General features: G+C 44.2%; 1 protein-coding gene across 1 annotated transcript in view; it reads right to left on the bottom strand.

Annotated features, from left to right (window-relative positions):
• RPE65 (retinoid isomerohydrolase RPE65) overlaps positions 1-13693 on the bottom strand; it is a 186857-nt gene that overhangs the window by 143767 nt on the left and 29397 nt on the right. Inside the window, exon 2 of the mRNA XM_085602298.1 lies at positions 4729-4811. Within this exon, the coding sequence (XP_085458424.1) occupies positions 4729-4811 (83 nt within the window). The remainder of the gene's footprint in view (positions 1-4728; positions 4812-13693) is intronic.

The following is a 13693-nucleotide window of genomic DNA, read 5'->3' as shown; positions in this document are numbered from 1 at the left end:
TTCAAAGCCACGCCCTGAGGGCAGGTTTGCACGCACACCACACCCATCCAGCACTGGCGTCACAGGTCATGTGACTCCGCCAACATAAGGGGCCGACGACGTCACATTCTCCTCTGCCCGTGGTGACTGGATGACGGATGCCATGGTTCCCAATAATGAAGGGCACAAGAGTTTTGTTGCGCACAGGGTTAGTGGGAACCCAGGCCTACGTATGGCATGGGCCAACCATCACGTGGCGCTGGCTGGGGTTGCACAGGGTTAGTCGCCCCCGGCGCATTGTGGCTGGCACAGGCACCCCGCCATGGGATGGTGACTTTGGGTGCACTGAGTCAGTGGCACCTTAAGCTGCTGAGCGGGTGGGCACCCTGCGATGATGCCCCGTCCCAGCAGTCCGGGCAACTCAGGTTTCGTGTGCCCTGCTGGACTGCAGTGTAGGCCAGAGCCAGCGGGCAGTGCGGTCCTACCGCCACGTGGCCTCGCTTCCGGGTCACAGACTTAGTGGCACCCATTGGGCTGATCGGGTGTGCAAAAGACACACAATTGATGTACGTAATGCTGAACAAATCAAAACTGAGCGGGTGTGCAGCCTGCGATGTTGCCGGGTGCACTGGTATGTCCTCTGCCATGGAGTATTCAAGACCCAGCACCAAACGTGAGACCTGTTGGCCTGCGGAGCGTGGCTGCATGGTTTGGAGGGTGCCATGCCCGTGGGCCATGGGCTTGTGGCTTGCAGCGGCACGTGGTGGGGCATCCAGTCTACACGCCGGTGGTGGAATGTGAGCAGTGAGGCCTGGGTGTGCATGGGCGTGCATGCGCCATGGGCGGCGGGTGCCTTTGTGATGCCTCTGCCTGGGTGTGCATGGGCAGGTAGGCGATGTTATCTTGTGCAAGTGTGTGTACTGTGCCAGTCATGTATCTGGACTCTGTTTCAGATGACGGCTCTGAATCAGATGTGTCTCCTGGTGTACTGCTATATATACGTGGTTGGAGACACACCAGTGGCAGCAGGTGAGCAGTGTGGCCTGGGTGCGCAGGGGCGTCTCTCTCTCTCTCTCTCTCTCTCTCTCTCTCTCTCTCTCTCTCTCTCTCTCTCTCTCTCTCTCTCTCTCTCTTCTCTCTCTCTCTCTCTCCCCCTCTCTTCTTCTCCCTCTCTCCCTCTCTTCTTTTCTCTCTCTCCCTCCCTCTCTTCTTCTCTCTCTTGCTCCCTCCCTCTCTTCTTCTCTCTCCCTCCCTCTCTTCTTCTTCTCTCTCCCTCTCTTCTTTTTCTCTCTCTCTCCCCCTCTTCTTCTCTCTCTCATCATCTCTCTCCCTATCTTCATCTCTCTATCTCCCTCTCTCTCCCTCTCTTCATCTCTCTCCCTCTCTCTCTATCTCTCTCCCTCTCTTATTCTCTCTCTCTCTCTCTCTCTCTCCCCCTCTCTTCCTCTCTCTCTCTCTCTCTCTCTCCTTCGCTCTCTCTCTGTCCTTTGATGTGCGCAGGACACACCTTCTCATCATGTTTTTTATCTTGCAGGCTGTGACCTACGGACTGTCCCGCGGGGAGTCGCCATGTGTCTTCATTTAATTTCAGTGTTCATTTCAATAAAGTTGTATTTGTTGCTTCGAAAATGAATGTGTGATGCTCATTTCTGTGACGACAAATGCAATTCAACTGTTGTGATTGTGCGACATCATGCAGAATATTTTGAACATGTTTTTGTGTAGCTGATGTGGCATGTCTTTGTTTGGGGGGGTGTCAGGGAGGGGTGCTGTCGGTGGGTGTTGTGGCCCTCTTGGGTGTCCGGGCCGCATGATGTGTGGCTCAATGGCATCTGTTGCCCTTCTGATGTGGCCCTTGGCTAGTCTCCCTTTTGTGGTGCTGGCTTCCGTCCGACTTAACACCAGGTCAGAGCAGGTGTAGATTTCCTGGTGCTAACACGCCTTATCGCCGGTTTTGTGTTCTTATCGCCGATCGGGCTGGTCATTGAGAATGTTGAGGTGTGGTGTTGTTGCGGCTTTTGGCACGGGAACGCCTACTCTGCTTCTCATTAGCTATAGTTGCAGGGATCCTCTGTGGCGATGTTTTTTGCGGCTGCTATCGCGGGTAAACTGGTGCTGTGGGCTGTTAGCACCAGCTTGTGAATGCAGAGGTAAATTTATCACGACTTTGGCTGCGATAAAGTGCCGTTAATTCGGCGATAGCTCCTTGTGAATATGGCTCTGTATTGCTTAAAATGTTGGTATTGCGGGAGTCCCCCAGGGCTAACCACCCAGATGTACCGGTCTTTTTAACCCCTTCAAGCCCAACCGGAGCACCTTTGAACACAAATTTCTCATAAATGGCTGAACAGAATTAAACCAAACCACAAAAAGCAAACTTTCGGAGTAAAGCTGTAACTTTGTTAAATTTGGTTTAATTCTGTTTAGCCTTTTTTTTCTTGAACAAAGTTTCCCATAGGAATTCATACAAGAAATCAGTGTTTTCAGGCCCCCCCCTTTTCTTGGCCTTTACATGACAGATCGATGTGAAACTTTCCAGGAAGGAGCTGAGGTGGATGAACCTTTGTTTTGGAATGTTTTGTGCAGCTACGTCAAACAGAAGCAAAGTTATTATCAAAACAAAAAATGCTCTTCCTATGGAAACTATGACCTAACTATAAATACTTAGTGGCGACTGCCACTGTGTCTTGGCCCATGTTATTTCTGTTTTTTGTTATGGATATATTCTTTATTCCTATTGAATTTTTTTTGTATTGTTGGGGGGGATTCGTGACCTTTAATCTGGTTTGTAAACCCTTAAGGGCCTATGGGCCCTGGTTAGGTCTCCTACGTCTCTGCAGGGTTTTGCAAACAGTTTTTACTTGAGGCCTATAGACCAAGGATCCAAGAGCTCTCACATTATGAACCTCTGGGTCCAGCTCAGAGGCTCACTAACCCTAGCTCAGGGTCCCAAAACCCTGCAAAAATCGTTTTAAGTTCCTTTTTTTTTTTAAAGAAAAAAAAAACATATGGGGGTTACCCCCAATGTGTGCAATTGAATCAGGTGATGCTCTTCTAATCCTATTTGGCCTGTTTTTCCATGTCATTAGCTTTTATTTTTTTTACACAGGATGTAAATTCAAATCCCTGTAACCTGTAATAGTGATCGCAATAGAATATGTTTAGTTGTGAAAAGCTAATCAGAATCTGCCGAGTACAACTTTTGGACCGCTGACCTGAACTGGATGACTGAAGGAAAAAAGGTCCCTTATCCAATTGGGGATGAGGCTTTTATTTTTTAACTTTATATCTGTAGACTGTCCACGGAATTGAGTTTGAGGACTGTCCATGGACTAATCTGTCCAAATAGCTCCATCTTAAACCCATTCAAGCCCATCAAACACATTTTTGTAACACAAATTTCTCTAAGAGTACTGAACGGATTTCACCAATGTAAGGGATGGCGGATCCTTGAGCAGAGGTCTAGCCTCATGCCAAGATTGAAGTAAGTCCATTCATCTTTATTTTATGTAGTGGAGAGCAAATATACATAGGGGAGATAGGGGAGTTAAAATCAGAATCACTGCTATTTTGACTCCTCCCTTCAAGCACTCCCACCTTCAGTGTTCACCCCTTTGACGCATCTGCATTAAACTCAAAATCTCAAATGTAAGCTAAACATGGTATCTGTAAAGTGTTGTGCAGATCCAAAAAACCTATGCCAAAGTTATTAGTGGGCAGAGTTTAAAGACCAACAATACCAGAAAGCAAAGAAATGGGGTTGTCCACGCAAAAGAGGCACTTTTTCACAGTGGAGTAAATTGTTACAGATGGCCAGGGTCCATCTCTGGAATCAATTTCATCTAGAGGTTAAGGATGCACAAAAGTTAAAACCCCTTCTATTTAGCAAATTGTGAGGGTTTGAAGGTAGTGTTTTAGGGCTACCGAACATCGATTGGTATGGGCTTTTTATTAATACTAAGATTAGCAATATCGTTTTGCCAATCAAGTTTAAAGTTTTTTGTTATGAAATATTGTACTAGCAATGACAATTTAATGCCACTGTCCATTGCCCACTATTCTGTTGAGTTTTTCCTCCTGTGCACCTCGGTCATCTACAGGCTTCTCAAACGCATGGAAATCATTGACATGCACAGTCCATTTCACACCCCCCAGTCTGGTCCTTCAATCTCTTTAGTGTCTGAAAAAACTGTATCTCATTCCCAGAAAAAACCCATACAATACAGATTATTTTTGTACCATTAGTTTATCATTTACAAGCTTCCTATAATCTATTACAATCCTTAGCACACTGTCTATGTACAATCTGAATTACACTAAATAGCTTTTGAAGGAAACTGTGCAAAATCGCAGGATAACTGTAGTAAGTACAGAAAAGGGTAAAGACTGATTGAACACTAGAAAGTTAAAGATAAAAGTGCCATTTCATAAATGTGTTGACTCAATGCATGGATAATGTATGCAATACATGGAGTATGCACAAACAGGGTTAGGAAATAGGTGCAAGATAGCTACATGGGTGAACTTCATGCACTTGTGAAATAGCTCAAATTTGTAAAGAGAGACCATGCATAGATCTAGTACTCTTATGTACTATTACCCGATGCACACCCTTTATTTGAATTGTGGCCTCAGTTCATGTTCCAGATTTATCACCATAGAGGAGGTTGCAGAAATCCTGTTAATACTGTTGTGTGATTGATATTATGCCAATGACAGACATTTCTGAGAGTAAATTAGATTGCATACCAGTCACATGGGCTGTTATTGGAGATGTCAATTCCTCCACAGTTTCAAAAAGTTTCTTATATCCACCTGCAGGATGCTCCACTCTAAAAAGAAATGTAAGCATAAACAAAAATCAAATTTAGCAACATTTCAAGCCATGATCATTTTACATTTGTGTTTATTCTGATGTCCAGTGGTAGTAGAAAGATATGTGTAACTGAAGAAAGTCAATAACTGCTGTGAACTGTTAATACATACTCAAATAAAAAATACGATTAGAGTTCAAGCTTAGTGTACACTCTGCACTGCAGTCTATCAAGTGAGAAAGATAATGCTTCTGTAATCTTATATTTAAAATACGTATGCTTATCCCCAATTCATAAACGTGGCAGCTATCTTTTAAAGAGAATACAATCTCAGATAACAATTGACTGAACATTTATCACTGCAGAAGGACAAATGCCAAAATCTCATGAGCACAGTTTCATGGCTACAACAATGCACTTCAGACTGCATCAGTTTAGTCATCAGTGGCATGTTTGAGAGGTACAAATGGAGCTTTCAACAAAAATAATACATTAGTTAGCATCAAATTGGACTGGTACCACCAGGTCGAATACATGCAAATTGGGGTTGGCAAATCCCATCCCATTAAATTACACTGATCTTTAGTATTTAACTCTTGCGCGCCTCCCCCCACCCCTAACCAATTACAATATTGGTCCCCTTAGATGGGCAGAATCCAATTTTATAATACTGGGTAGAATCTGTAGAAAAGGCAAAGGGGCTGAGAGACTCTTTATAAACTGTGGAGCTTCCCAGACAAAGAAACATACAAATCCCTCTTTCAAAATTATGAAGTAACGTGTAGAACTTTTTCAAATGCAAGACATTACTGGATGGCTAGTAACTGCCTCAGGCTGAACTTGGATAAAACCGAGGTCATGCTGTTTGGAAACAACCCTAATTTTTGGACGCCTTCATGGTGGCCGCCGTCTTTGGGGCTTCTCCCCACCCCGGTCGAGAAGGTTAAAAACCTAGGGATTGTGGTTGATGTAAAACTCTCTATGGCCGCCCAGGTTAAGGCGGTAGCCTCCAAAACGGGGTACATGCTTAGAATATTGAAAAAAATCTTGATTCTACTACCACTCGACTGCCGTAAGTGGTTACGCCCCTGGTATTATCCAGGTTGGATTACTTCAACAGCCTGTACTTAAACCTACAGCAAAATCTGTTGCACAAATTGCAGATGCTTCAAAATGCTGCGGCGAGACTCCTGACAGGTACCCCCAAATTTGCTCCTATTTCTAACGTTATTCAAGACCTGCACTGGCTTCCAGTTAAAAACAGGGTCCAGTTCAAAGCACTTTGCTTGGTTTTTAAAGCTTTACATGATGAGGGCCCGGATTTTCTAAAAAAACAATTTCAATGGTATTCCCCACCGCGCCTGCTACGATCATCTGAAGCTAAACTGATCACTGTCCCCTGGAAAAAAAAGGCTCGATGGGGCGGGCGCAGCTTTTCCTTTGGCGCCGCCAAGCTGTGGAATAAGTTGCCTTTGTACTTGAGAAACATTAATAATCTGCTATGCTTCAGAAAGTCGCTGAAGACCTGGCTGTTTGTGAATTAATTCCTTTTTTGCCCGGTACTTCTTGGGAGAAGTAGTTTAGCACCAGGACACCAAATTTGGTAATCGCGCGCTTTATAAATCGCTTTAACATAACTATCACTACAATTCATGTTAGCAATTGAGCAGTAAAGTCAACCTTCCATTTCTTGCAGTGAATGCAATCAAAACGACTTACTACTATTATAGTGTTCCAGTCGGGATCCATATACTTCCTCCTTTTTAGAACAGAAGGCATTCAACCACCCTTAGATGGCTTTGTTCATCATAATTACCCCGTCTCATTAAAGTGGTAAACGGATGTGGTCTACAACCCTTCTTAGGGGACCTCTTTTGACACTACCAAGGATTGTAGCCCACATAGATTTGGCGCTCCTGATAAGTAACTTGATGGATTTTGACTGATTAGTTATATCTTCAATAAACACCAGAAATAGGATAAAAGTTGGATTATACAACATAAGGGCTCCCGCTCGTATTGTTTTCACTGGAGTACCTTTTTGTTTGTTTCTGTACTTGCAGTGGAAGGGTATAATCTCACAATTGTTTACCTCCCATCTCCCTAATGGTACTTTGTGTTGCTGCAAAACAAACATACCCTACTTACTACATCTATGAACCACTGACACCTTGATTGATCCACCCCAGTGTGTAAAACCATACCACCAAGTTCCCTCTTTGCACTCTCCCTGCAGGATAATTTGGCATGCTGATTGTTCAGCTGCTCACCAGTGATACCTATTTCCAGATCAAGAACTGTTTATGAGCAAACCAGGCTTCTGAAATAGTTTAACTTCAGCACTTACCAATTTGCGTTCTCTCCCCTAGACAATATTATCAACATTACCACACACACACAAGTTACAAAATATCTGTCACCTACCCTCGCCAAACAGGATCAATATTCACCAGGATTAGGGCAATTTATTCACCCATGTATTCAGAACATCCATAACACATCATTTTCTCCAACATTCAGTGACATCCCAATTTCTTTACTAGTCTCAGTCAACCTACTCCTCCTAAATGTACCTAAGCCATCTGTACCTCAACAAGGTTCAAATCCTTCCAATTGCTTGTATGGCTGCTCTGGGATGTCCTTCTGAGTCATCTCCTCTCATGTGGAGTTTAACAGACCTCTCAAAACCCACATCTTCCAAACAAATACCAAGGCATCTGACTCTCCATCCTCTGCCCATTATGTTCCTAATCCCTTCAGGGATTAACTATGAACCAGCTCTCAATGCTCGAAACAAATATTCGCAGAATGACTCATTTTATCATTCGAAGAAAATTTCAAAACCGGGTGGTAACATACATCCCAGACTGAAAACATCATTAGGAGACCATACTAATGTCAGTTGTGCACTATTTAAATGTGCATAAAATAATATATGATGTCAACTCTTCTTTAACCAGACAATCTGCATCTTTTCCGGACTAGTGTCTAAGTTATTCAAATAGCTTAACATAGATTAAATATATCCATGAAATAAGAACATCTACATGAGAGAGGACAGCTTTAAAATCAATTGCTAACAAGCAACTTGAGAAGGATGGTTATAATCCACAAACTATTTTTCTGAATTCGCCTACCAAATTTCCCTTGATCACTCCAACCAGTGCTTGCACAGATAATGCAAGATCCAGTACATTCAACTAAAGTTGTCAAGTAAGCGCCACCCTTGAGTGGTAAAGACAGCATTTCGGAAGGAACTCTGAAATGAATGGTGACGGAAGGCTCTATAAAAATTATTTCCCATTGCTCAGCACCGCATGGAGAACATTGAATAAACAAAACATTTCCTGCACAAGCATTTTAAGTGGTAAAGGATCAGAAAGATTTTGTAACAAAAGCTTAAAAAGGACAACATTATAAATGTAACATTCTAATAGGCTGCACATGGAGTAATCTCTATGAAAAGCGTGTTCTTCCTATAATAGCCTGTGGTGAAGCTTCCTTGATCAAGTGTCATGTAATTCACCTACCCTTACTAAAATAAAGTCCACAGATAGTTGCAGGTTATTTAGCATTCTTTCCAAGTATATATCACCCTCTTCATGACATTCCATCATGCATATATCAGTGATTCCCAAATGACCTTTATAACCTACTCCTCACTGACCTCATTTTAAGCTAGTCCTCCGGCTCTTATGTGGAGATTGCAGCATTGAAATTAGGAGCTCTATTTTAAATAGACCTGAAGAGATGCTGGGATTTGTTGTAAAGTAACTGTTCTTAGGTTTCTTACGTGCAATTCCACTACTGTACGGTTCTTACATAATCTCGAGGACATTCCACTACTGGGCTAAAGTCACCACTTTTGTCAGTGGTTGGAAATCGACTACACCACCATCACAGTGTACAAGTGTTGCTACTTGCAAATGAAAGATGCCACATCATAGGACAGGGCAGTGGATTGTGGTTAGCTAGTGGTGCAGAACTCATTTCAATAGCAATGCCCAAACAAAAAAAACAAAAATAAATAGCACAGACCAGAACATCACACTGAAGTCTTCTCATATCCCTAGGTCAGCATATGAACCTGGTCAATCAAGGATTTTCCATGATCAAAATCTAAACTTCATCTACTGGTGATTCTCACACAACAACAAGTACTGTATTACCACTGACCCCAAATACTAATAGTGCTTGGTAATGCCTTGCTTCACTCTGACATGGGAATGTACTTCGTGAAACAGCCTATACAATGAGGCAATTACAACACAATGCCTTTACATCGCAATGCCTTTACAACGCAATGCCTTTACCACGCATTGCCTTTACCACACAGGTCTTTACCACGCATGCCTTTACAACGAAATGGTAAGCATATATCAGGTAAGTGTATAGGTGTGTGTATATGTATATATAATATTTTTCACTGAAAAAACAAAGGTTAAAGTAGCGTTAAAATTCGGTTAATTTATCAATGACAACATTAACGTTTTGAACTAAACAAACACAGAAATTCACCAGTTATAGTTAGCAGCGCTAACTATAACTTGTGCCCCCACAATGCACTGCTTATGACCTCACATGACATCTTCTATAACATCACTGATGACTTTATCCAATGAGTGTGTTAGTTTGTTTTATAGTTTACATAATGGCAGGTAACCACCATATTACTTTTCTACCTAAATTTGTACAGTCAGTTTCCAGCTAATCTGTATAAGTGTTTACAAAATGCCTGTGCTCGTAATGCACCATAGGTGTGTAGAGGTATTGAACACATTACAAATCTTTGTATTGAAGGCTACCTCTGGGAGCAGGTGACAGTTGACTTGTATTCATTATGTTCCACACAGGTTTTTTGGTACTGCAGAAAAAGTTTCCAGCAGGGAAAAGATTCTACGTACTAAATACTAAGTATTGTAAGCAGCCCCTCGCGTTATTAAATAGAATTGTCTCAGCATGACAATTTCTACCTAACATAGAAAACTCTGTGCACCAGGTACTGGCATATGTACATGTGCCTGTTTTGATTCAGAAGATGGGCTATCTGTATCGTTTGTCACACTGTATGAAGGCTGCAGCTACTAAAATCTTAAGCACCTTCAGACGTTGCATATTTTAAGTGAATAGTGTCTTTTTTGCCAACTGTTTCATAGAGTGTACCCTGTTCTTAGCAGATACTTTTTAATACTCTGTAGTGTATTTCTGGGAGTTTCACTGTCTGCAAACAGTCTGGTACAGGGTATACTCTCTCCACACAGTCAATACGGTTTACAGTGCTCACTTCTCTACTCGTATCATCTTCATTTTTCAATGTAGGTTCGGTGACTGTCAGGGGTTTAATACAGATAAAAGCTGTACAAAGTAGGGAATGGCTTTTTTAACAGACATTCAGTAATTTTAGGAATTTGGCTTTCTCTGAAAGGTTGTATAGAGATTGAACACCGTGTGTTATGAGGGTTTCCCATATATCTGTGGTTGATTGTTTATGTGAACTATGCTAACAGTGATGTATGGTATAGGGTCATTGTGGCACATGACACATTCTTTCTACACCTAATGGGGTTGCTTGTGTGATCGCAATAATGATGTCACATATTGTTCTGAGGTATTTTGCATTACTTTCAGAGCGGTCATGCTATACTGTTTATACAGCAATGTATACAAAAGAAGCTTGGATGATGTAAATTGAGATGTCATGTGTGATGTCATCAATGATGGAATTTAAGATGCCATCAGTGATGTCAAATGATGTCACAGAGAATTTCATGAGTGATGTCATATGTGAGGTCATAAGCAGGGCGCAAGATATATTCAGCACGGCCAACTATAACTGGTAAATTTCTGTGCTTTGTTTTAGTTCAAAACATTGATGTTGTCGCTGGCAAATTCACCTAATGTTATTTTAACCTTTGTTTTTTCAGTGAATTTCTAAGATATATATTTTTTTTTAAATCACATTTAACTATAACGTTATTTTAACCTTTGATTTTCGCAGTGAATTTCTAGGTTTTTTTGAACGTAAAGTTGAATATTCAATTATGATACATAAATCCAACCCCCATCGTGTATGACCTTCTGCCTTGTGCAACGGGGGTAGCTGCAGGGCTTCGCTGTCGGGACCCCATCCCCAGAGCCTTTTTTTGTTTTATTTTTCAAAGGGAAGGGGGGCTGCGTAGCCTCCCCGAGCTTCATTAGGGCCTAGGGACCCCATGCCCAGGGCCTTTTTCTTTCTTTTTAAAGTGGTGGGAGGCTGTGTGGCACCCCTCCTCGGGCCTTGTTTGGCCCTGGGGACCACATCCCCTAGGGCCAATCCTTTAAACATAGAAGGAGGTGTATGCACGGCCTCCTACACAGGCCAATTTCAGCCCCTTTAATGGCTCTGGGGTGCACGTCCACTCTCCCCATATAATCAACTTTTGGCCCTGGGGTGTGGTCCCCAGGGCCTCGGGAGAAACAGGGAGAGGGGTATTACAGTCCCCCTTCCCCTTCATGAATACAGCTCCAAGGGTGGGCTTCCCTAAGCTTATATTTATTGAATGTAGCTCGGGCCGCCAATTAATTTGTTTTTATCCCGCAAGAGTCTTGCAGGTTCACAGCATTTTTTGCTGATTTCTTTTCTTTTTTGGTCATGGGGGATCCCTCTGGGTCCCCATGATGGGACACCTTAACCACCCATACCCTTACCTAAACACTAAATCACCTGCACCACCCAATACCCTTACCAACCCCATAACCCTAAAACGTCCTTACCACCCAATACCCTTATCCACCCCTAAACCCTAAAACACCATTTTCCCCTAATTTGCAATATATATATATTTGCAATAAATATATATATTTTACCTAGTGGCGGTTGCCACTAGGTAGTTATAGTTAGGTCTGTTTTTCCATACAAAGAGTTTTTTTTGGCATGCTGATAACTTTGGCCCGTTTGACAAATCTTCCCACATCTTTGTCCCAAATAAGTTAATCTACCTCAGCTCCGTTCTGGAAAGTTTCTAAGTGATACATTAAGTGGGGGCTGAGAAAAAATAGAGGGGGCCCAAAATGGAAAATACGCATGCATGTTCCATACACTTCTTAATCTCAGCCAAAGTCGTGATAAATTTACCTCCCCATTCATAAGCTGGTGCTAACATCCCACAGCACAAGTTTTCCCACATTAGCAGCCGCAAAAAACATCACCACAGATGACCCCCACAACCATCGCTAATGAGATGCAGAGTGGGCATTCCCGTGCCAAAAGCCGCGACCAAACCACTCCTCACCATTCTCAACGACCAGAAGGATCAGCAATACAAACACAAAACATGCGACAAGGTGCGTTAGCACAAGGAAATCTATACCTGCTCTGACCTGGGGTTAAGTCGGACGGCAGCCAGCACCACAAAAGGGAGCACAGCCGAGGGCCACATCAGAAGGGCAACAGATGCCAGGGAGCCACTCATCATGTGGCCCGGACACCCAAGAGGGCCACAACACACACCTACACCACCCCAGGACCCCACCCCACACCCGGAACAACCCCCCCCCCCCCCCCGGACAACCACAGAGGCAGCACAGACAAAGATAGCGGACCCCCCAGGAAACGCACCAGCCTCACAGACCCAACATCTGATAATGTCACTGTCCACTACAGGCTGAAAGGGACAACCATCCTACGCATCCTGACCATCATCGCCTAACCGGCACCAACACAGCGGACAACCAACATCCCACCCCACACCAAGCTGCTGGAATGGCTGCACCTGTTGGCCCCTGGCACCACCCGAACAACACCCGCCAGAGTCGGAGGAGTCTCACAGCCAGCCACATCCAAGTCCCCCACACCTGTCCAGGACATCACCATCACCCTGGTACCCCAGTCCCCATACGTTCAACACAATGTGCAGGATCCGCTGGAGACCAAGCAAGGACCATACACCATAGCAGGATGCACGCACGTGTTGGGGGCAATCCACAGCACACATGTCCCACCTGTGTCCCATGGTGACACAACACACAATCACCGCAACAGGAATCACACGTCTCACATCAATGTGCAGGCAACAACAGAACACCCTGGAACCTCCAACAATGTCGCCTCCAAATACTCTGCCACTGTGCACGATTCCTTCACCCTCCGACAGTCCATCAGCAACCAGCCTACCCAGGATAGCAACAATGGAAATGCACAGCCCCATGGCAAGTTTCAAATGGTCACCCTACTCACCTCAACTACACAACCATGCAACTCACAACTCTGGTAATGCACACGCCACAAAATCACTACCAACATGCACAACAACATGACCACACATCAGACACGAAAGAACAACTCACAATGGTTACCTGGCCAAGCCGTGAACATAATCCATCAACGGCGTGGCACCTCAACCACACAACAGCCGAATGTGTGGAGAGGTGGCAAACAGGCATGTGTGAAGGAGGCAGTAGTACCATGATTGGGAAAGTACACAATGCCAAGAGTGGCGGAGATGTGCTGGACAGACCGCAGTATGCAGCACACACCCATATCCATGGCGACATACACCTCTGGTGTATGGAGTGTAGTGGATGCAACCGAGTCACCACAGCCAGTGGGGGACCTCGTGGAAATCTTGCCTATTACACCCCCCCATAAGCGTGACTGGAGTAGGAGGCCCGGCGTATGCCACGCAAGCGTAGGGGTGTGAATAAGTAGCATGTAGCCCTGGGCGTGGTCCTCTTCCGGAAAGCCCAACGTCTCTGCCAGGGCGGCGCCTCTCACCCTGCCACAAGGCCAACGCCGTCCTCTAGAGTGGAGTTGCCTGCGACGCTGTGCGCCTGCCAGACCACAAAACCGTCAGGCCCGCGCCTGCGCAGCCAGGCCTCACTGATCACCTGCCGACACCGGCGTGTGTCAAGGAGGGCCCACC

The sequence above is a fragment of the Triturus cristatus genome, chromosome 4_2 (assembly GCF_964204655.1).
Source record: "Triturus cristatus chromosome 4_2, aTriCri1.1, whole genome shotgun sequence".
NCBI lineage: Eukaryota > Metazoa > Chordata > Amphibia > Caudata > Salamandridae > Triturus > Triturus cristatus.
The sequence above is the reverse complement of the archived record's forward strand: the minus strand, read 5'-3'. Positions and strand labels throughout refer to the sequence as shown.